The sequence below is a fragment of the Canis lupus genome, chromosome 3 (assembly GCF_048164855.1).
Source record: "Canis lupus baileyi chromosome 3, mCanLup2.hap1, whole genome shotgun sequence".
Taxonomy (NCBI): Eukaryota; Metazoa; Chordata; class Mammalia; order Carnivora; family Canidae; genus Canis; species Canis lupus.
Window position 1 is genome coordinate 56299224 of NC_132840.1, and position 22744 is coordinate 56321967.

Genomic DNA, 22744 nt, shown 5'->3' on the forward strand with positions numbered 1-22744 from the left:
GAAAGGAAAGTATAATTTATATGTACAACCAATACACCTGATACAGAAGAGGGAATTGGGACAGCCCAGGAGTGGGTGCCAAGAGACCGGGAAAGGGGCAGCGGAGGGGAAGTGGGGGGTTCGCCATGCAAACTGCCACTCTCCCCAGCCCCTCCTGGGGAGGAGGACGTGCCCACGTCTCCCCAGCCTGCCCTCCACTACTTTGTTCTGGTCCCAAAGGCAAGGGAGTCCCCCAGCTAGGCCTCCCTGCCTGGTCCATTCAAAATTCAGTCAGTATCTAGGCCTTGGCGGGGAGGGAGGCGGGGGTAGGGTAGAAGTGCTCCCAGAACCTGAGCCCCAGAGCTGGGGTTCCCCCACATCTGGCCTGTACGTTTTCTCCCACCCTTTCTAGGTTACCCGGTCCCTAGAACAGATTGAGGAGCTCCTCTTTGGCTTGAGGGAGTATCACCCAACCATCACTCTCTTGGGGGCGGGGTGGTGGTGGTGGTGGTCCTTGGTCCCTAGGGAGAGGGAAGAGTCCCAACACAAGATGCCGGTACGCAGGAGGTAACTGAGCCAGTGAATGGCGCCTTTATTCGGAGGCTGAACAGCAACCGACTCCCTCCCTTATAACTGCTCCTCCCTCCTTTTGGGAAGAGGTAAGGGGAAGGAAACATGCAGCCACCCCTCTTCTTCCCTTCCTCCCTCTCTGAAGTCCCCCCTCCTCTCTTCAAAGCTCTTTGCCCCAAGTTCCTAAGGTCCAGGCCAGGCTAATCCCCCAGGGCTGTAGATGGAGCTCAGCTGTAGATGGAGCTCGTATTGCAGGAGTAGAGACCGGGGGAGGCTCCACCGCTTTCCTCCCTCCACAACCACTTACTGGGAAGCTGTGTGTGTTTGGTGTGGGGGATAAAGATACTTGGAAGACCCTGCTCACCACCCCCCACCCAGACCTCTTCTCACCAGCACAGGCTTCAAAGCGTGGTGGGAAAGGTGCACGGGAGTGGAGAGAGACAAGGGGCCCTTCCCGAAAAGAGGAGTTGTAGAGAGGGGCAGAGGGGCTCCTAGCCCAGAGGTGGCCCATGGGGTGGGGAAGGTGGAGGATTGGCAGCAGGTCCCAGAGCCTGAGCTGGAGGTCGACCTCGGGCACGGGGTCTGGGCGATGGGCAGGCCTGGGATCCAGTCAGTCGTCTATACAGATCACCTCCCCGGCTCGGGGCTCCTTCCGATCCAGCCCGTCTGACACCAATGCCCCCACCATTTCCTTCTCCTTCTTCACCAGCACTGGAGGGCCGTTGGTGGCGGCTGTTAGGGAAGGGAGTAAGGAAGTGAATCCCTGACTCACTCCTAAACATCACCTCCTGTGCATAGCGTAGTACTGCTAGGTTGTCTCCTGCCACTTTTCCGTTCCCGGGGTAGCAGGAGTGGGAAGACCAGGATGAACCCCTCTCCCTGAGGGTCCCCCTGTGCCTGTGATAGACCCCACGTGCCAACTCTCACCATACCCCCCTCCTGATCTCATATTCTCTTTCCTGGGGCAACCCAGACGGAGGAGGCTTAGGAAAAAGGTACCAGCCATACAGCCACTGACACCCTTGGGGCATTTTGGATGATGAGAATGGTAGAGAAGTCAAGGCTGCGAAGAACAAAGCCCAGAACAACTCTGTTCCCTAGAACCGTGGATGCTTATAAGGAAGTGACATAGGCTGGAAAGATAAAGGGTGGCTGAGCGGGGCTGAAGCTTGGAAAAGAGAGCTGGGAAAGGCAGAGAGTGGGAAGTCATCACCTGACCTGTGATGAAGGACCCGGCAGGCATCTGGCTGTAGTTGGCGCCTGCGGCGGCCAGGGCCCCGACGGGTGCGGCGCTGAAGGCCGCCCCGTATCCCGGAGGTGTAGCGTAGGGCCCCGGGGGAAAGGCCTGGAAGAGAGAAGAGAGGAGGCCCACATCAGAGGCTCCAGAGTCTGTGAGAGGAAGAAACTTAGGGGAAACTGGGGCCAGGCTCCAGAACTACCACGACTGTAATGTACAGGCAGGGACACTGGATGGTAAGGAGTGTGTCGGAGCAAGTCTCCACACTAAGGTGCTGGGAATGTGTGTGGGCGTGCACATGCATGTGTGTATAGAAGGAGGACTTTCAGGGACAACTAGAGTTAGGGGGAGGAGGGTTACCGGTGTGGGGTGAGGCTCCGTGCCCTTGCTGGCCAGCCGGCTGAGAATGCTGCGCTCGGACATCTGAAGGCGGGCTGCGATGGGGGGGATTCGGGACAGCGTGGCTGGCAGGCGGGTCACGTCCGCCTTCATGTCGCTCAGCAACTCCTCCAGCTGGTTCAGAACTGGGGCCCGGGCCACAGAGAAAGAAGGGCAAGAGAAAGACAGGGAAAAGGAGAGATGGAGCCAGGAAAAGAAAAGGAGTCAGATGGACAGACACAGTCAGAAAAGGAGAGAGAGAGAGAAAAAGAGAGAGAGAGGAGAGAGAGGAGCACACAGATGTCAAAGAACCAGAGGCCAAGAAAATGCCAGAAGGAGGCAGAAAGAGTGACTCGGGGCAGAGGGGGGAGAAAGAAGAGGCAGGTGAAGAGGCAGAGACCAGATGAGCAAAGGATAAACAGAGAAAGAGGACAGGACAGGACACGGGAGGCGGGGGGGACATTGGGAGACATGGGGCGGGGAGTTGTCAGAACATCCCATATTGCCAGAGTGACGTTTAGGGGGTGGGGATGATGGGGAGGAAATAGGAGATGTGGGAGGAGGTAAGTGGTGTCAAAGATTCCAGGAGTCAGGGTTTTAATATGTGAGGGGGAGGGAGGTTAGATGGTCAGCATCACAGATTCAGGGAATTAGAACAGGAATCAAAGGGGCCGGGAGTCAAGTCACTAGTCAGACAGGATTAGGTCATTAGAGGGCTCTGGAGATCAATCTATCATCATCAGGATAAGAGGGTTTGGGAGGAAGGGTTGGGGATCACAGGGAAGTTTCAGGGGGTAGGGTCACAGGGGTGAGATGGGGGGTAGTTTCTGCCTGGTGGGGCAAGTGAGATGGGGGGATGTGATTTGCAGGATGGGGGTAAGGATCTAGGAGGGGTCTATACACAGGCCACGGCCCCGGAGAGGGTGCTACTAGCAGTATGGCAGGCGTGTGGGTCAACGAAGTTCCGCCCTGTGGAGGGGACGTGGCACAGTCTCACGGAGTCTGGGGAAGGCGGGGGGGAAGGTCCCTCTACCGGGCACTGGCATGAACACTCTTAGGTACAGACAAGGGCAGCCTTGCACAAACCCAAGAGGCTAAAAACCACGGGGTGGCCGGGTGGGTTGGGTTGGGGTGGGGTCAGAGGGGGGTGGTTCAGAGGGAAAGGGGTCAGAAGGGTGGGAAGATTTTGAGGGGTGCGGGGTGAAGACTTACGCAGCGTTGTGGGCCCTCCCCCGCGCGGGGCCGCCGCGGCCCTTACCCTTGTGCAGGACGGCGTTGGCCGGCTTGTTCCCCGCCAGCGACTCCTTGGAGAGGTGCTGGTGGCTCTCGGCCAGGCATTCGGCCTCGGCGAAGCGGGCGTGGAGGGCCATGGCGGGGTGCGCCGGCTCTTGCGATAGGTTCAGGTAGGCCGCCCGCCGAAGCTGCTCCTCGATCACCAGCGCCTGCTCCAGGAGCTGAGGGCACGGGGGTGGGGGTGAGTGCGGGCATCTGCCAGCCGTGGGGGCCCAAGACCCATACTGCCCTCCCTGCCCGCCCATCCTAAGGGTGGACCTAGCACAGACCTCAACCTACACCATCCCAGACACAGGGTACACCCCGCTCTTGGCCTCAGGCACCTTCCCTCCATTCCAACCACCCCTGGTCCCACCTCTGACCCAAGCTCTCCACCTCAACGCTGTTCCTCCTCTCTCTGATCCCCACCTTGAATCTCCGGGCCAGGAACTTATTTTTCATCTCCAGAAAGTTCCCCTTATTGGCTTCAGTTTTAAATGGCTCATTGATAATGGCAAACTGAGCATCATTCTGGATGTCCTGCCACCGTGCATAGCCATGGCTGCGACGCAGGAAGGAAACGTCAAGGAATTTAATAGGAGAATTTTACACTGTGCCATAAACACTTCCTCCTGACTCGATCTCCCGAGTGAGGCACGACTCCCCCTTCCCTGGGTGTGGACTCATCCCCGTTCCAGGTTAAGAAAACCACTTCTTTCTTGTGTTTGTATCAAAGGATACAGGACAATCCCAGCCAGAAGCCAATAGTCATGTCTTCGGTGCCAGATCTCATTGAGTTTTCCTGAGGAAATAGCTGCCCGTTCCTCATTCTGCCACAGCGTGTGAAGCTCTGAAAAGCGGACCACAGGGGGAGGGCTGTCAGGAGTTTGGGAACCACTGCCAGCTCAACAGATGGGCAGAGATGAGGGACCTGAACAGTGGGAGAGGACCAAGGACTCTTTAGGAGAAAAGGGAAAGGTTAGGTTCAGGGTGAGGAGCAAAGTGGTTACAAATAAGGTTCTAGCTCGAACTAGGAATAAAGGGGGGATAAAAGACGCTCTGGAGGTAGGGGTGCGGCCATGGAGGCCTGCAGGCCGGGGAGGGATTGGAGGCAACACAGCAGGCGGTGCTCCAAGGGCAGCTACTTGGATGGAAGGCAGCAGAAGGCCTCAGGCAGAGCAAGAAGACTCAGGAGGGGGAGCACACCTCAAGTGAGGAGCCCACCTCAAGTGAGGAGCCCAGGGGGGCGAGCACAGCCCAGCAAGGGGCCCCCACCTGTGAAGCCTCCATCTGCGATATTGAACATGAACCGAGGCTTCTCTGCCTTCTCCTCGCGCCGCCCATTGGGCCGTGGCTCGTCCCGGGGAGGGCCAGGTCGCAGCTCCCGGTCCCCTTTCACATCTTCTGCTAGGACAGACGAGGCAGAGCTCACATCTGCCGCCAGCCTCTGCCCACCCCGAAGACTACCCTGTACTGGACTGTCCCTCGAACAACTACCCCCCAGAACCCAGGCGTCTGCGCCCCCAGACTCCACCTCCCAATTCCCTCGGGGACCCAGTGCTTCCACCCATTACCTCGCTTGCCCAAATCCCCTGTTTCCCCCTCCGGCCTCTCCCTGTGCTCCTGTCCATCCAACGGCTTCTCCTCCCCCCTCTCTCCTGGCGTCGACTCTGTGGCTGTGGGAGGGGGTGGGGGACAGGAAGGGAGGATGTCACCCTCATCCCCTGACCCCAGAAGAGGGAAATGCTGGATCCTAAGCCCCTCATCGTCCCTAAGCCCATGCACCCACCTGACTTCTCTCTGTCCCCCCGGTACCCAGGCTCAGGCTCCATTTCTCCAGGCACTCCTGGCACCTCCTCCTCTAGAGAAATCTTCCTTGGCTCCAGCCGCTCCCCAAGTGATGGGGCTGGGCTAGGGGCATCGGCCTAGAAGATGACCGTGGAGTTAGGATGGGGCATAGGGATCCCAAGCACCCGGCCTTCACTCTCTCCCCTCCCAGGGAGTCAGGGAGCCACAAACCTCTGTCTCTATCTTCTCCCCAGTTCTGTTCTTCTCAGGCTTCTCCTCCTGGTTTTCCACTTCATCCTTTTCAAGAGGTGTCCTCGAGCCGTCTCCCTTCTCACTTGGAGCTGGAGTAGCTGCGGGGGAGGCAGAATGAGTAAGCAGAAAGACCCACCCTGACTCCTGTCTATGTTTGCAGGGCACTGACCCCAGCCCCACCTCTCCTGTCATCCTGCTCCTTGTTACCAGGTTTAGAAGTGCAAGGACTGTTGGTGGCAGAGGCCTCAGGGGTGGTGGGAGACGTTTTGGTAGGAGAGGAGGCTCTAGAGGAGCGCTTAGAGTCGGCACTGGGATCAGGCATCAGCTCAGGCATCGACCAGCGCCCATTGATGTGTTCAAACTCCTGTACCTGAGGGGGACAGGGGGGCATAAGGATGGGTCAGCTGCGGGCCCTGAGGGGGGCAGGTCGGCTGCAGGCAGTGGACATACAGGAAGCTCAGTCTTGTGTCCCCTCTCCCGCAAGCCTGATTCCAGAACTGAGCAGTGCTAGGCAGAGGGGGGACAGGGACTAGGTGGCCAGTCTGACGCAGGCCAGAGAGATGGATACCTTCTTCTTGACAAGAGACATGACTCCAATTCGGGTCAGCACTTGCTGGCGACTCAGGCCCTCCCGAGGAACGCCGTCAGCAAATGTTTCAGAGCCGTCTGCCCCGGGCTCACAGAGATGGCGCATGAACAGAGACACGTAGGCCCTGACAGGCATGGGGCAGAATACAGGTTAGGAGGGAGCACAGGGCCTACCGAAGCCCTCAACCCTTCAACTCCGCAGGTGCCTCCATGGCTCCTCCTAGGGATGAACCCTCCACATCCCCACTCCCACTTCAGCCCCCCCACTCCCCGCATCTCCAAGGCCCTCGGCTGCCAGGCCCCATCAGTCAGCACATCATCCTGTCCACTGGCTCCGGGCCGAGGAAATGTGAGGCCAGGACAGGTCCAGGGCAGGGCTCCTATCTCCAGCGCCTCTCCCGTAGTAGGGGGACCAGGCCTCTGTGCTCTAGGCTCGGCTGAGGGGACATGGGGCGCACTGAGCCCACGCCCCAGGAAACCAAGCCATGTGATGCCCCACAGTGCCATGTGGCCAGGAGCACGGTGATCAGTTGAGTAAGGTCACATCATGTGGTGGCCGAGCGAGCACAAGACAGGAAGACCCAAGGCTCCCTCCCATCCCCTCTGGCCAGCTGGGCCTGAGGCACCCACACTTACTTGAACTCCTTCTCTGTCTTTCCCCTCAGGTCCCGCACCAGCCACTGTGTGGTGAAGGCATCCTGTGGGGGCATCCCCCAGCGCATCACTGCATTGAGGAAGGCCTTCCGCTGCCGGGTGTTAAAGCCCAGCACCTGTGGAGTGGGGTGGGGGAGGGCATGAGCCATCAGTGTCCTGGGATCTCTCTGCTGGGCCCCCCCAGGGGACACACGGGGGCCTGAGCCCAGCTCCCACCTCGATATTGCCCCCGACTCGAGCCAGCAGCGGAGGCAGTGGTTTATCCTTCTCATTCCGGAGCTGCCTCTTTGACTGTCGACGCCCTGGGTTTGTGTGGGGGGGATTGGCCTGGTTAGTGGGGGGCCCCATCTCCCTCAACCCTCAGTCCTTCTCTGCACCCCACGCCCCCAGGAAGCAGAACCCGGGAAAGGCCTGGGTCACATCTGAGCCACTTCTAATTTTCTTTCAAGCACTTTCTGACCTAGCAACCGAGCAGATCTAGGAGAAGCCGGTCCCGTTAAAAGCACTAGTACCAAGACCAGCCCGTGAGGATGTAAAACATAAACTCTCGATTTTCCTCTAGGCAACTAAGCCTGTGTAATCCTACACTCCAAGTTTTAACAGTAGAGAAATTACGTATGTCTTGCACTTTTAGCTTATCTGTGACCTTTAGCTCATCTACACAAAAGCACTTGTCTGTAGAAAAGCAGATGAAACAGATGTCGTGAGGCGAATGGGAAGAGCTATAGCTCTTCCTCTGAAAATGAGAAAATCAGATGTCACCTTCTGGACGTTCATCAAAGTCTTCGTCTTCTTCCTCTGATCCCACTGAGTATTCGGACTGGTTATCTGTGGGGAGACGGCTCAATGGTCAGGGACAGCTCCTGCGCTAAGCCCACACAGGGGCCCTTCCTGCCTGGAGGCCTCCTGGGGATGCCGTCAGACTCCAGGGCCACATACCCTGCACAGGGCCCACTCGTCACTCACCTGGTCCCTGGGCACCTCCCGACCCCCACACATCTTGTGCCAAGTGAGGACCCTGGGTGTCCAGCGGGCCCCCCTCTGCAGCCACCAGCCGGCTGAAACCACCTGCGAGCCCCTCCAGCCTCCAGGCAGCTCCTTCCCCCTCAGCAGGAAAGGCCCTGACCCCTAGGCCTCCCTCTTTCCCTTGAAACGCCCTCCAGGCTCCAGGCTCCCTGTCAGCACTCCTGCCTTTCCTGATCCTCCCTCTTGGGCAGTCCTCACCTTGGTCCTCCTGAGCAGCATCGTTGTAGTTGACCTGTTTGCGAACCCGCTTGCCTTTGCCCAGGTTCCGGGCCAGGTCCTCCTGCTGCTGCTCATAGTGATGCCTCAAGAGCTTCTCCCAGTAGTCGGGGTCCACATTCTCCTCCTGCTTGATGATCTCCCGTTCGATCTCCTCAATCTGGAAGGCAGCACAACACATGCTGGCAACTTCCCTCTGCCACCCGGTGCTCTCACCACAACCAAATTCCAACTCCCCTGCTGCCCGGTCTCATCAAGGCTGCGTGAATATTCTGGATGTGGCCCATCTTCCTTGCCTCTTACCTGCAACGTGCTTCTCCTCTCTGCTCCCTGAATCTTCCCTGGAACCCTCCTCTAGCACCTTCCACATCCCTCCCACTCTGACTCCTAGGCACCTACTTAGGTTCTCCTTAAAGCCTGGTTTCACCTATCAGACCCTTACTGCCTTTTGTTGGGTGCTATAGTAAGAGATAGGGTCAAAAATGAGAACAAAGAGGGATCCTCGCCCCTCGAGGTCCAACAAAAGGACACTGTTCTGAGGTGGTCCAGGATAGAGCATCTGGTCCCCAGTCTCTCACCTTGTCTTCCTCCCGCACCACATACTGGGCCACCTTGAAGGAGCTAAGATACTCGTTCATGTTCTGCACGTCTGTGTCCTCTGTTGCATCCTGGTTCCGGTCCAACAGCCGAGCGATGGCCTCGTTGTCATAGTGAATAACACTGCTGTCCTCCTCCTTGTTCTCGCCTGGTGGAGATAGGGAATGAGAGGGGACTCTGAGTTCCAACCAGAATCTGGCGCAACTGGACAGAGGTCTGGGGGAGAAGGCCCTTCCCCAGGGAGTCCACGGACACGTGTTGGGGCTTCCAAACATCCACGCAAGAGAAGAGACCCCCTTTCCCCCGAGGGCCGCACGGGAAAGTTTTTATTCTGGAGCTTCTGAAAGAAGTGTGTCCAGGAGAGCAGGTTCTCACCCTCGTTTTCATCCTTGAACAGCTCCTCAGTGCCAAATTTGAGGATGTCATCCAGCTCCTGCTTGGACATGGAGCCCGCCTTGGAGCCTAGCCCAGGCCGTACCACCAGATGCGTCAGCATCATCTTCCTCTTGGCTACTTGCGTGATTCGCTCTTCCACGGATGCACGGGTCACAAACCGGTAAATCATCACCTTGTTGGCCTGGCCGATCCGATGAGCGCGGCTGAAGGCCTGCGGGGAAAAGGAAGAAGTGGGGATGGACCAGGGGACATGCGGCCCACGTGCTGGGGAAAGGAGGCTCTTCTACCCCCCGGAACACAACTCCCTCCACTGTGAACCCACGTCTCCCTGCTAATTGGTACACGGGCTTTCGGAGGTGAGCTCCCACCTGGATGTCGTTATGGGGATTCCAGTCAGAATCGAAGATGATGACCGTGTCAGCAGTGGCCAGATTGATGCCCAGGCCTCCAGCTCGGGTGGACAGCAGGAAGCAGAACTGCTGCGCCCCGGGAGCTAGGAGGGGACAAGATTATGCAATGGTTCTGTGCAGCTGGTACCAGACACCCTGACCGACAACCATGTCACCAACTCAGAAGCTAGGAGGCACATATCCTCCTGTACCAGGGGACCTAGCACAAGTGGCTCGGGCCTTGCACACCCAGCAGGGACCAGGGCCTCTCGTCCTCACCATTGAACCGATCGATAGCCTCCTGCCTCAGAGCGCCTGTGATGCCACCGTCGATGCGCTCATACTTGTACCCTTCGTAGTCTAGAAAGTCTTCTAGCAGGTCCAACATCTTGGTCATCTAGAGAGAGAGAACCACAGAGTTCTCTGGAATGACGAGGCAGTGGGACAGGCCCAGTCTGTACTGACCATCTATCTCACCACCGTCCTCAGATGCCATGCCTCCCCAGTGCTGCTCCCCCTCCTCACCCCACACTCTTATCACACTCGCTTGACTTAGGGTCACTTCTCCTAAAGCAGAGGTTCTCTTCTGAGACCTATGAGAATGTTTCAGGGACATCTCCAAATGCCCTGAAACTTTACGAAATTGTCTGTGTGGCTTTCCTCAGATTTCCAAGAGCTCTGAGCCCTCCTCTCTCTCCCGTGGTTAAGAAACAGGAAGGGTCCCACAGGCCACCCTCAGGCGACACGTGATTACACGTGGAGTGGCTCACCCTTGCCCTGCTGGCCATTTCCAAGAAGCTGGCCTGCAACCTCCCATGACTTTAACTAATAATGGGGGTCCGCCCGCCCAGAACCTCTCAAGACTGCCACCACTTGACCTCTCACACCACGGCAGCCACAGAAACAGGGAAGGGCCTGGCCCCAGGGGCGACACAAGGTGAGGGGTACAGGTCACCTGAGAGAAGATGAGGACTCTGTGTCCTTGCTCCTTCAGCTTGCGGAGCATCTTCTGCAGGAGCATTAGCTTGCCAGATGCCTTAATAAGTGCCCCACCTTCATAGGCCCCACTGGGGAGTTTGGGGGACTCCTGCAAAGAAGAGAGCAGAGAGGAGAGGGTCAGAGAATGCACCCCCATGTTTGGACCAAGCCCAGAAAGCCAGGAGCCGAAACCCAGCCTCCAGTCCTTTTAACTGCCCACTCGTCTGGGGGATCCCATGCCTAGACCCCTGCCCCCTGCCCAGCTCCATGCCTGCCTCGGCTCCTCCCACCCCCCATTTTCAGAGAGCAGCACAGCGGAAGCCCCCAGCTCATGCATCACCATAGCAGCCACGGGGAAGAGGTAGGGGTGGTTGCAGCACTTCTTAAGATCCATCATGATGTTGAGCAGCGACACTTGGTTCCCACCACCTCGCGAATTCAAGGCCTCAAAGTTCCGAGTCAGGATGTACTTGTAGTATTTCCTAAAGACCAGGGTGGGGGCGCAGAAGAGACAGAGAAAGGAAGTGGTGATGAGGCCACTGCACCCCCAACCAAGCCCCCAGTCCAGGTCACCCTGCTCTCATCTCACTTCTGCATGGGGCTCAGCTCCACCCGAACAATGAGCTCTGTCTTGGCTGGCATGTTCTTGAAGACATCAGCCTTGAGCCTCCGCAGCATGTGCGGCCCCAGCAAATCGTGCAGTTTCTTAATCTGGTCTTCTTTGGATATGTCGGCAAATTCCTCCAGGAAGCCTTCCAGGTTGCTGGCAGCCGGGAGGAGATAAGGAACTGAACAGGCTGTCGGGGTGTTTTTCCCCTGGCCTGGGGCTCCCTTCCTCACTTGGAGGAACCCTCTGCCCACTCAGGTTCTCAGCCCCTCCACCCTGCATCTCCCACCCTGGTGGGGCACTTACTTAAACCTCTCTGGGGTGAGGAAGTTCAGCAGATGGAAGAGCTCCTCCAGATTATTCTGCAACGGAGTCCCTGTCAGCAGCAACTTATGATCTATCTTGTAGCCATTAAGGACCCTGAAAAACTAGAAATTGGGGCAAAGAAAGGCAGAACGGTCCCGTTAGTGGCAAGCGGCTGGACCACGGTATCTGCCTTTTCCTGTTCCCTTTGGGATAAAGGCCCCAAATCGCTAGTCCTCCCTCTTTCCCAACCTGCACTTCACTCCTTCTGGACTGCACAAAGTCCAGAACCTTCCTTTCTCAGGAGCAGGGCAAGACTCCAAGGTCTGGGGATCTCACTCACCTTGGACTGGTTATTCTTGAGCCGATGGGCTTCATCCACCACGAGGCAGGCCCAGCGGATGGAGCCAAGGGCCGCCTGATCGATGGTGATCAGCTCATACGATGTCAGAAGAACGTGGAACTTCACCTGCGCCTCCCTCTGCCAACACAGCCACTGTCCGCCGGGCTGCCACCCGACACCCACGCACCTAGACTTCCACCCTGGTTCTTTCCCCGACACCCCCCTTCCTGACTGAGATTGCCAAAGGGAGCCAGGAACCCTGTCCCGCTACTTGGTGTCCAGGTGGGGATTACAGAACATGAGCCCCCCAACCCCTACCACACCATCCACTAGGGACTTAAGTGTACATTCCTCAGAGGACCTGCAGTGCCTCCAGGACAAGACAGCAGGGCGTGTCGTTGGGTGGAAGACGGGGAGAGGCCAGTGGGGAACAGAGAAACTGAAATGCTGGTCAGGGGGCAAAGAAGTAAGATGTTGGGGTCTCGGAGAAGACAAGATTGAGGGGCCTACCTTCATCTTAAAAGCTTTCTTGCCACCCTTGATAGCATTATCTTCAAAGGAAAACTCGTTCTCTCGAATGATGGCGCGGCTGTCCTTGTCACCCGTGTACGTCACCACATAGAACTTAGGTGCCCACATCTGGAACTCCCGCTCCCAGTTAATGATGGTAGAGAGAGGGGCGCTCACCAGGAAGGGACCCTTTGTGTGGCCCTGGGAATTGGGCGGGGGTGGGGTGGCCATCAGTCAGGGTTCGAGGCTGTCAGCCTCCACCCTCACATTCCCCCGAGCCAGTCAGGCCTGAGCCTAGCTGCTCCCCTTAGGGCCCCCAGCCCCCCACACCTCCTTATAGAGTGAGTAGAGGAAGACGATGGTCTGTATGGTCTTGCCCAGTCCCATCTCATCAGCCAGGATGGTGTCAGTTCCCTGGGCCCAGGAGAAGCGCAGCCAGTTCAAGCCTTCCAGCTGATACATGTGCAGTGTGCCTCCCGTGGCTGTGATAAACCGTGGCTGAGTCTCATATTTCACCGTAGGCTGTGGAGTCGAGAAGGCAGGACACTCAGGGGAATGAACATCTGGGCTCCTCTGGTCCTAGGTCTCCTCTGCCTGCCTCCCTGGCACTGATCTCAAGCTGGGCCACAGTTCCCTCCACGAGGCCTAAGCTCAGGAAGATTCTCATCTTCATTCCCCCGCCCCCAGTTCCTTAAAGCCAGACAGGACAGCAGCAGCAGCATGAGGAAGGGAGCTGGGGATGCCAGAGCCCCGTCTGCTGCTACTCCTAGCTGCTCTCCGGTTCCTTTGCCAGAGTTCCTAGCTGCTCTCGAGGCATGGCTGGATACTGTTCGGGAGGCTGCTGAGACTCAGGCAAGCCCTGTCAGTAGCCCCTGGGAAATCTTCAATCACCACACTTCTAGAAATGGGAGAGAGGCCAAGAGAGAGGACTTACGTCATTAGTAGGAGAGCTGGGAGGTCCATCTCCCTGCAGCTCCTTCTTCTTCTTCTTGTACTTGCGGGGCTGGGCGGGGTCCTCCCCCATAATCAGTTCTCTGGGAAAAGAGCAGGTCTGAGTGAGGCCTGCTCCTCAGGACCTTGCTTTCTCCTGAACCCACTCCAGACCCACCTCCTGCTTCCCGTAAGCTTGATTCTCTCACATTTCCTTTCTCCCAGGCTCTTTATCCTCACTGCTTGATTTTCACCTCTAGAGGTGACCCTCCTCATCCTCAGCATCCTCTTCCCCACAGCTCTGGCTGGAAGTCTTCACACTGCCTCTTTGTCAGTCCCAGCCCAGACAGCTAGAGCCGGCTCCCACTGCCCTCAATTCCAGGTTGGGTCTGTCTGGAGTGGACCTCTTCTTATCCTAGAGGGGTAGCTTTTGCACCCCCTGCCCTCAGCATCCCCTCCACCTCTCAACCTGGCTCCCTCACCGGTGTCTCCAGTAGCTCTGCTTATGGTCTTCATATTCAGGGATATTCATTTCATCCTCCTCCCACGTGGACTGGTCATAGGGCAAGTCCCTCCATTTCACTAGATAGTGGTAATTCCCCTTTTTATCCACACTGTAGGGCAGAAAACAGAGAGAAGGAGCAGGAAGAGAAAAAGAACATGAACTATATGCAAGTAGAAAGAAATCTTACCAAACGCAATCACAGGCAAACACGGAGCCTTTGTTATTAGTGAATTAACCACAGTGGGCCCCTGGGAGGGAATTCAGGATGGCTAGAGTACCACCCTACCCTTTTCAGGACAGCTGCTTAAAAAATCAATGATCAGGGACGCCTGGGTAGCTCAGTGGCTGAACATCTGCCTTTGGCTCAGGTCGTGATCTCGGGGTCCTGGGATCAAGTCCTCCATCAGGCTCCCCACAGGGAGCCTGCTTCTCCCTCTGCCTATGTCTCTGCATCTCTAGTAAATCAGTAAATAAGATCTTTTTTTTTTTTTAAAGATTTTATTTATTCATTAGTGAAAGACAAAGAGAGGCAAAGCAGAGACACAAGCAGAGGGAGAAGCAGGCTCCACGCAGAAAGCCTGATGTGGGACTCGATCCCAGGACTCGGGGATCACGACCTGAGCCAAAGGCAGATGCTCAACTACTGAGCCATCCACGCGTCCCTCAAATAAAATCTTAAAAAAAAAAAAAAAATCAACAATGAGAAAATATCCCTGGGCTTCTTACCATGTGTTCGTCTAATTAGTATTAACCAAACAGCCATTAGGTGTGAGGCACTATTCCAGACGGCGGTGATTCAGCAGTTGTGAACCAAACAGACCACCGACCCTATTCTCATGGGGCTCACGTTCTGCCGTGCATGGCAGCAACGAAACGGGAATACACGCACAGAGAGCCATCACGCTGTGACAAGGGCCACAATGGAAGAACCACTGCAAACACTGGCCTGGTTGAACTGCATTTTTCATATTTGCTTTCACACCCCATTATACCCAGCGTCATGTGTCCTCAGATTAAAGGCAATGGCTGGACTCTGCTCCTGGATTCTCTCAACCCTCCCAAAGGAGCCAAGCCCAAGGAGGGCTGGCGGGCAGGCAGGAGTTACGCAGGTGGAGCAGGTGCCGGGCTCATGGACACACACCTACGTGGGGCTGTTGCTGCCAGCCCCAGAATGGCCTAGCCCAGGAAGCCGTGCCCACGGCCAAGGCTCACCTGTGGTTGATGATGCGGTGGACGGTCATCCACTCCGGCTTGATGCCAAAGCGATAGTACTTCTCTTCCATCTCCGCGTAGTGCGGGTCCTTCACCTTGCGTTTATCGCTCTTCCCGTCGTCCTCACCGGAGCCGTAGTCCAGGGGCGGGGGCTCATCCATGTCATTCTTTCGCTGGTAGTTTCGGTACATTACCAAGTGGAAGATCTCCAACTGAAGGGGCACAGGAGGGGAGGGAGAGAGATGGTCAGAAAGGACTCAAGGGGATGGGGACAGGCCACAGGGGCAGTGGTGGGGGATAAGACACCCAAAGTGACCTGGGCGAGCTCGTCACAAGCAAAAGGAAGCAGGGAATATGGTGTGATAGAGGAAGAAAGCTGAGGGAGGCTGCTGGAAAAAGGACTGGAGGTGAACGAAGGAGGGAGGGTGTGAGGGCGGAGACCGGAAGTGAGGACGAGCACAGGGTCTGGAACACAGGAGCCACAGGAGACAAGCGAGAAGAGTGGTAGGTAGGGTCACAGGGAGGCACAAAGGGGCCTGGTACCTGAAGCTCCTTGGCCCAGGAGCAGTGCCAGTAGGACAGCCCCACCCACTTGACGAAGAACTCGCGCTCTGAGCGGCCTTGAAGAGGACGGGGCGGTGGGGCATCAGGGTTCCCGTCCGCCTGCTGGGGTGCTGGCACAGACACGGGTGGCTCCCCCCACCGCCAGTGCAGGATCTTCTGCACACGGCCCTTCAGTACAGGGCACTGCGGGAGGCAGAAAAGTGCATCATTAGGGGAGGAGGACCGTGGTCCCCCCCAAGGGAGGCAACAGCCCACTGATGGGGCGAGAGAGAAGGATGGAGCTGGATGAGTGGGTCCCAGGTATGGGGTGAGTTGGGGAAGCCAGGTAACACCGCAGGAAGGGGCCACTCACCGTGCACCGGGGACACAGCCACTCCCCATTGGGGATGTCGGGCAGGGGCGGGTTCAGACAGTGAATGTGGTATGAAGAAATACATGCATCACAGCACAGGAGCTCGCCCCCATCCTTGCACACGCGGCAGTACTCCATGTGGTCATCTTCCTCCTCCTTCTCCCCTTCTTCCTCTCCCTCTTCATACTCTTCCTCCTCCTCCTTGGCCTCCCACTGTACCCCCTCCTTCTCCTGGGAGGCCAAGGCCAGACATAGAGATACATGAAGGGAAGGAGACGGGCAGTGAGACCAGGAGATGGGGACAGCGACAGGACACCTAAACCCTAGATGCACAAAGGAGACGGGCAGGAACGAGGGAACGGGACACCTCTGTTTCCAAAAATGATGATGAGAGCCAAAGGGGATGGGGCGGGGGTGGGCAGAGGAGCCAAGAACATAGACCCATACACACCAGCCACCGAGAAGGCCAGGCTTCAGGGGGCAGGTGGGGGATAGGGGGCAGGTGGAGGACAGTGAGCCAGCACAGGAAATGGCCAGTGGGTTTCCGGGGGCACCAGGTACTCACACAGTGGGGGCAGCTCCATTTGCCCTCAGGAGCCCGGTCCAGCTCAGGATCGAGGCAGACAAGGTGGTAGGCACGAGGGCAGGTGTCACACAGAATAATTTCCCCACCCTGCTGGCACACCTCACAGTAATCCTGATGATCCGTCTCGTAGCCATCAACCTCCTCCTCCCCGGCCACTGTGGGACAGCCCAGGACTGTCATATACACCAGTGGAGGCACATGGCAGAGAAAGACAGTGAGAGAGAGATGATGGAAAAGAAAAGGACTGAACAAAGCAGTCAGAGGGGAAAATAAGAGGGGCCCCCAAGGAATGAGGGGAGGCCAGACCACCAGGTCACATGTGGCTGGCACTCCCTACCTTTCCTCTTCTTCCTTCCTGGCCGCCCTCTCTTGAGCTTTTTGGTGCGGACAGGGCCGTCAGGCCGGCCTGAGGCGCTGTGGACGCTCCCGCTGTCCAGATCTGACTCCTCGGCCTCTGGTTCAGGGCCCTCATCACTCTGCAAGACATACTGCCCGTAGCCCCGTGGCGGTCAGGGAGGCCAGCTTCATCCCACTCCCCTCCCTGGGCCTCTGGCTCCCGTTCCAGCTTCCCGCACGGACCCCTGGCCCAACATCCCCCTCAACCCCTGGGTGCCTAGTAGATGGGGAAGAGCCACTCACCGAGCCTCCCTTCTTCCTCTTGCCACCTAGCAGCCCTAGTTTGATTTTGAGCGGTGCCATCTTCTTTCCCCGAAGCTTCTTGCGTCCATCAGGCACTCGGGGGCTCTTACTCCGCCTTTTATGGCCTGGACCTGAATGAGGAGAGGGGTGAAAAAGAAATAGCAGAGATCATGACATCCTGGAATCATAGAGGTCATAGGGGCCTCTGGACCCTTCTGTGGGCTACAGCTTCCCTGAGACCTCTAGGAAGAAGCGTTTCTTTTACCACAATCGCGGCTACAAAGACAAAAAAAAGTTCTAGACTCTAACTTGAGATTGTGTGGTTTAGAGAGCAGGGGCGACAGTTGTTCTAACCAGAGATTTTCTCACCTTTGCCCTCTTTGGTTTTGGCTCTTCGGATGGGTGGGGGCTGGGTATCAGCAGAAGGAGGTGGTGGGAGGGTGGGGGGTCCGGAAGGTGCTACTGGGGCAGCCGATGACACAGCAGCTGACACCTGCTCAGCCACAGCTGCGGCCGCTGCTGCCGCCGCCGCCGCCACAGCAGCTGCCGACCCCTTGAAGGGGTTGTTGGCACTGAACTCTCTCCATTTGGCCCCAAGGATGGTCATCATCTTAGACATTGGGATCTTAGGATTCTTCTTTGCAATCAGGGGCCTGTGAACACAGAAGCAAAGACGCAGGACCTTCACAGATGCTCCGTGAATACTTCTCTGTCCCTCACTGGCTAAGTCTGGGTGCTGAGGACACATCCGTTAGGAACGACGGCACTTTGAAGGTAAACAGATACAGAGCCGGAGAGAGAAAAAAATTATACAAAAAAAACAAGAAAAAGAAACCGCAAATGTGAAACAAATAAAACAGAGATAAAACGACATAAATAAAAATGCTTTGAACGTTTTAGTTTGTGAGATTTTTAAACACAGGTTAGGTCTCATTTCATCTTCATGAGAACATTGCAAGCTGCTAGGATTCTCTGCATTTTTCTAGTAAGTTCCACGGGCCCTGGTGAAGGGTTCCCGTACTTGGAGCCTGACGGGCTGCGCCGGTTCTGCTCTGTGGCAGGGTGTTAAACTCCCGGGACAACACGGAACCACAGTGCTCACAAGAGCCCTGCCCTTAGCAGCGAGGCAGGAGAGACAGAGCATCAAAGACACCAACGAAAGCTACCAGGCATGGAACACACACTAGGGGACAGGCCCTGAGCACACAGGGCTCTGCTTACCCCAGCAAATCTCCACAAGACCCCTAAGGGAGGGAGGGACACACTGTGACTGAGGGACACACCACGACTACATCTATTTTGCAGATTCGAAAACTGCAAAGCAAAGAAGTCACCTGCCCCAAGACGGCAGCAAGACCGCTGCTACCTAAAGCACCTGCTCCCCAACAGGCATCTCCACTCTGGCTTATTCTACTCAGGGAGTCACTGAAGCTCAGCCTCCTCAGCCAGCAGGCCATGCGCCTCGCGGCCACAGGGTCCTAAGCAAGGGACAGAGGGCTTGATAACAGAGCAAAGGAAGTTGGGCAACACTGAACTTGCAGCTTTGGTCTAGAGAGAAGTCACGCAGGGGAAGGGCCACGGGCCCTCGGGGTCTGCCATCTCTTGGGCTTTTGAACCTAGCACTGGAGTTAGGACCCTCCACCCTCCACCCCCAGCCATTGGGAAGGGCTCCTGATGGGGTCGGGTCCCTAGATCCTCTGGAGTCCAGAAATTCTCCGAAGGTGTGTGCACAGTTGTGTGTGCCTGTGCTGTGCATTTCTCTGGGGAGCAATGTCTGAGCTTTTTATTGGATTCCAGAGGGGCTCTCATGCCACTCCCCCCACCACCCCTAAAGTAAAGCATCTGCTCGCAGGCGCCCACCAGTCCTACCGCACCTCATGAACTGGCTAAAGGCTTTGTAGTTGGTAAGTGTGTGGTAATCCTCCTCAGAGAACACATGTTCCACGTCCTCCAGGCCCCAGGTCAGAAGCAGAGTGGCTGACGACTTCTGTTCTACCTGCTGCAAGAGACCAGGGTTCATGGGGCTTTCAGCGGGGGGGCTTCAGTGGGGGTCTCCCCCACATGCCTCCCTACCTACCCAGAGCTTCCAGCTGTGCTCTCCAGCTGATTCTCCCTTCACTGCCGCTCCACTGAGCACCCCTCCTTGGGGCCCTCACTCCCTCCCTCTTCAGGGATTGATGTGTCCTCCCTACACTAATTCCACTCACCTTTTGTCCCCCATCTCCCTCCCCTTTTTTCCGCCGCTTTGTCTTCTTCTCCTTTTTTTCCCTGTGCTTCCGCCTCCGTTTCCGACCTGGTCCAGTTCCATATTCGCTGCCTCCACTCTCTGACTTCTCCCGGTACTCATCTCGCTCAGAGCCAAATTCCTCCTCACTGTCCTAAGGGACAGAAATAAAAATAACATTTCTTCAGTCCGACCATGTGCCAGGAACCATTCTTAGCCGATAACATGTATTACCCCTTTCAATCTTCACAACAATTCTCTGGAGATAGTAGCTCATCTATTTTTACCTAGTTTTTTTTTTTTTTTTTTCAGATAAGGAAACTGAGGCACGCGGAACTAAGCAAACTGCCAAGGAGACAAAGGGCTGCTTGTCTCTGAACACATACAGTCTGCCCCCTGGAGCCTGCTTGCTAGGGCGAGTCATGTGCACAGAGGGGCTCTTTCCGGGGTCATGGTGAGTGAGGTTAGGGTCCCAGATCCAGGAGCCACAGGCCAGCCAGAGGGGAGACGATGTCAGGCCTCCCTGATTTCCAGATTCCCCTCCTCCACCCTTGAAATAATAGGACCTGAGAAAACTCCTGGTCCCTGGGAAAGGGTCTGCTGAGCCTTACTGTGGAGACAGGAGTCTTTAACACTTACAAGCTTCTTGCGTTTTCGGGGTTTTCCTGGCTTGTTCTCCTTCTGCTTCTTGGGTCCTCGTTTTCTCTTCTTCACACCCAAAGCTGAAGGCAGCAGTCGAATGTCATCCTTATCTTTGGAGCAGAGAGCACCAGAGAAACTAAGTTTCCAGGTTCCCTGACTCAGCGGCCCCTAGACCTCCCCCTCCTCACCTTTTCTGTTCCCACTCTCTAGGAACTCAGGCATTAACTCCTGCAAACCTCACAGCCCTTCACTGGGTGCAAACACAGAGTGTTTCGAGTACTCTGGGATCCTTGGGTTCTGAATGGGAGGTCAGGGGTCAGAAGGGAAGAGTAGCCAAACCACTCCCCCCTCTCTCCTCCTACTAACAAGGGAGCAGGCTCTAGGCCATGGGCTCTGACTGTGGCAGGTCCTTTCAATCGCCGCCAGGGCTCCTCCTGCCTTCCCCCTCACTTAGCCAGCTGGCATCCTGCCCAGGAACTGGGGAAGCCATGCCCAGCTGCTGGCCTGGCCTGACCCCAGCACTTGGAGTGGGGAGACACAAGCTGGCAGCTCCCTAAGCCAGATGCTGAGAAGGGAGAGCCAAAGGTGGACACCTGGGATCTCACACTAACACCCGGGGCCCTCACATCCTTTCTGCCACGAGGGAGGCCTCTATTTATACTTCCTCAGACGATTGCCAAGCCTCCTGTCACCCCAACACAGCCCTGGAGGAAAAGAAGTCCTTGCCAGTCATTTTCACATCTTGCCCACAGGACCACAGCGGCTGGCTCCTCCATAACACCCTAATACTATGGGGAGCAGTCTCCACAATTACCTAAACGTTCCTCCTCTTCCCAAGTAGCCTGGAACTTTCCCTCAAATCTATTTCCATATCCCTGCTCCTTTTGAGAACTCAGGGGCACGACCCTTTGACCCTTTGTCTTACCCTTCGTGTCCAAATTTAGTCCCATTCATACACAGGCGGTGTGGGAGACCCAAACAAAGCTGGAGACAAAGACACACCCAGCACACACATTGTCAGATGCACAAGCATGCACACACAGTCCTGAGCACAAATCCAGAGGACAGCCTGTACCCTTCAGCAGGACTAGGTGTCTGGCTTTCTCCCCAGATGTCTGTCAGGGGCCTGAGCTTCCCTGATGTGTTCCCAGGCCCCCCTTTCCACACGGGCCCCTGCCAGTCTGGGGAAGACACAGATGCCACACATCTAGGGCCCTGCTTGGCCTCTCCCCTCACCCCCACCATGCCCCAGCGGGCACTAGACTAACCAGCCAGACCTGTCCTGCTCAGGCAGAGGCAGCTGTGCAGGAGGAAAGCCGGGGCGGGCCCAGCCCCTTGCTCTAGGACACGCAATCCTTCGGCCCATAACAGCCAAGGGAAAATTAGCCACAATTAACACGGCTTGCTTCCACTGCCTGCGGTTCCGGGCGTCTCCTTCCTCGGCGCTACCTGCCCTCAGAACTCCAGCATCCTGTGTCCTCTGCAGAGTACAGGAACACCCTCTAGGACGGAGTGCGGAAGGCGGGGGGGAGGGCGCGTGCAGCAGGCCCCAGGGCGTGCAAAGAGCGTGCGGGCTGGAGTAGGAAGTCAGAAAGACGCCATGCTCCCCCACCCCGCACCCTTCCCCCGGCACCCTCCTCGGTCCCCGGCCAGCAGCCAGCTCTCCCCAAACCCCGGGACGTCGCTTAATGTGAACATGGGAACGGGAGGCCACTAGGGCGGCGGCAGGGGCAGGCCCGCTGGCTCCGCGTCAGGGAACAGGCCGGCGCGGCCACCCGCCCCTCTGGGGGTGGGGCACCTAACCCCGGGACCTCGCCGCCGGTCCGCCCCGCTCTCCACTCCCCGCCCCGCAGGAGGCTCCCGAAGTCGGGAGGCCGGCGGCGGCGGCGAAGGGAAAGGCAGGGCAATAAAGCAAATCCAAGTCCCAACCTCGGTCTCAGCAGCCACTCAATGCTGGCCCGGCGCCCAGACTCTCCCACACCCCGGCTCGGATCCCGGGAAGCGGGCGGGGGCGGGGGGGGCGGTGCGCGGCGGGGGCGGGGCCTGGCGCGCCGGGCTGCGGGCGGGGGAGAGGCGGGCGGAGCCGGGCCCAGGCCGCGCCTCCCGCCCGCCCCGCTCTCCCTCTAATCTCACCATCAATCTCTCACACATATATTTATTTTTTCTCAAATTCCCCTCCCTCCCCCACCACGCACCACCATAATAGGTCTGCTGCACATGCGTACTGCAGGCAGGGGGTGGGTTTGTATTTTCAGACCTTTTGCAAAGAAACTACCAGAATTTTCCGCACCACCCACAATCATTCCCCACCCCCACCCCCAAGGAATCACATCTATATATTATGTTATATTATTTCTCGAGACTTGCCAGAAGGGGGAGGGAGAAGAAATGAGTTTTTGGCTTCCTGCTCCCTTCCCCCACCAACATGAGTGCTATTATTTTAAACGTTTTACAACGTAAGGAGCCGAGAAGGGGGGGAGGGATAAAATTGGTCTTGGGTAAGAATGTAAAACAAAATGGTGAGAATCAAAGCAGTCAGGATGAAAAACAATAGACCTCTAATATGTGCGAATTCATATTCTGGAGAAGGATGAGGGAGGGCAGCCCGCACACATTTCCTTCTAGGAGGCTTATTTTGCCCACACCTAGGTAGACAGAAATAACGAGCGGACCAAAAATATTTTTCTCAAAGTTTTGCCTCAGAAAGTCCGGGGGGGGGGGTAGTGCATCTGGGTCACTCTGTTGACTTGGGAGGGCCTCAAGACTGGGGGAGGGGGGGTACGATCGCCCTGGAAGAGGGAGGAGGTGGGTTTTCATTTCAGATACAAATTTTTTTAAAAACATTTGACGTTTCTTCTGGGCTGTTGAGAGAGCAGAGGGGAAGTGGGGAGGGAGGACTGACACAAAAGACCCAACCTCGACCTCAGATTCTTTCATGCCCCTCTCTTACATTCCCAAATCTCAGACCAAAAACGCATAAACACCACATTCCAAGTTGGCCCTACAA

At 56.7% G+C, this 22744-nt stretch overlaps 1 protein-coding gene and 1 non-coding gene across 22 annotated transcripts in view; both read right to left on the reverse strand.

Moving 5' to 3' along the window:
• Positions 1-22744, reverse strand: part of CHD3 (chromodomain helicase DNA binding protein 3) — a 24812-nt gene continuing 2068 nt past the window's right edge. The window contains exons 1-41 of one of the 21 annotated variants that reach the window (XM_072821297.1): positions 21006-21481; positions 20663-20721; positions 19735-19847; positions 19079-19249; positions 18746-18870; positions 17241-17524; positions 16872-17002; positions 16570-16720; positions 16212-16405; positions 15647-15877; positions 15274-15477; positions 14731-14942; positions 13496-13627; positions 13018-13117; positions 12414-12605; positions 12084-12284; positions 11574-11738; positions 11234-11355; positions 10910-11083; positions 10661-10802; positions 10298-10429; positions 9622-9739; positions 9322-9446; positions 8933-9164; positions 8539-8705; positions 7943-8120; positions 7481-7546; positions 6935-7020; positions 6701-6834; positions 6045-6189; positions 5657-5846; positions 5456-5574; positions 5226-5361; positions 5011-5112; positions 4712-4843; positions 4178-4286; positions 3866-3998; positions 3377-3618; positions 2147-2310; positions 1768-1894; positions 1-1281 (exon numbers count right to left, since the gene is read on the reverse strand). In XM_072821297.1, the coding sequence (XP_072677398.1) occupies positions 1041-1281; positions 1768-1894; positions 2147-2310; positions 3377-3618; positions 3866-3998; positions 4178-4286; positions 4712-4843; positions 5011-5112; positions 5226-5361; positions 5456-5574; positions 5657-5846; positions 6045-6189; positions 6701-6834; positions 6935-7020; positions 7481-7546; positions 7943-8120; positions 8539-8705; positions 8933-9164; positions 9322-9446; positions 9622-9739; positions 10298-10429; positions 10661-10802; positions 10910-11083; positions 11234-11355; positions 11574-11738; positions 12084-12284; positions 12414-12605; positions 13018-13117; positions 13496-13627; positions 14731-14942; positions 15274-15477; positions 15647-15877; positions 16212-16405; positions 16570-16720; positions 16872-17002; positions 17241-17524; positions 18746-18870; positions 19079-19249; positions 19735-19847; positions 20663-20687 (6147 nt within the window). In that variant the 5' untranslated portion in view covers positions 20688-20721; positions 21006-21481 and the 3' untranslated portion in view covers positions 1-1040. The other 20 variants (XM_072821296.1, XM_072821295.1, XM_072821282.1 and 17 more) reach the window with 20 other exon arrangements.
• LOC140631323 (small Cajal body-specific RNA 21) lies at positions 6410-6550 on the reverse strand. Its single transcript, XR_012028959.1, has one exon.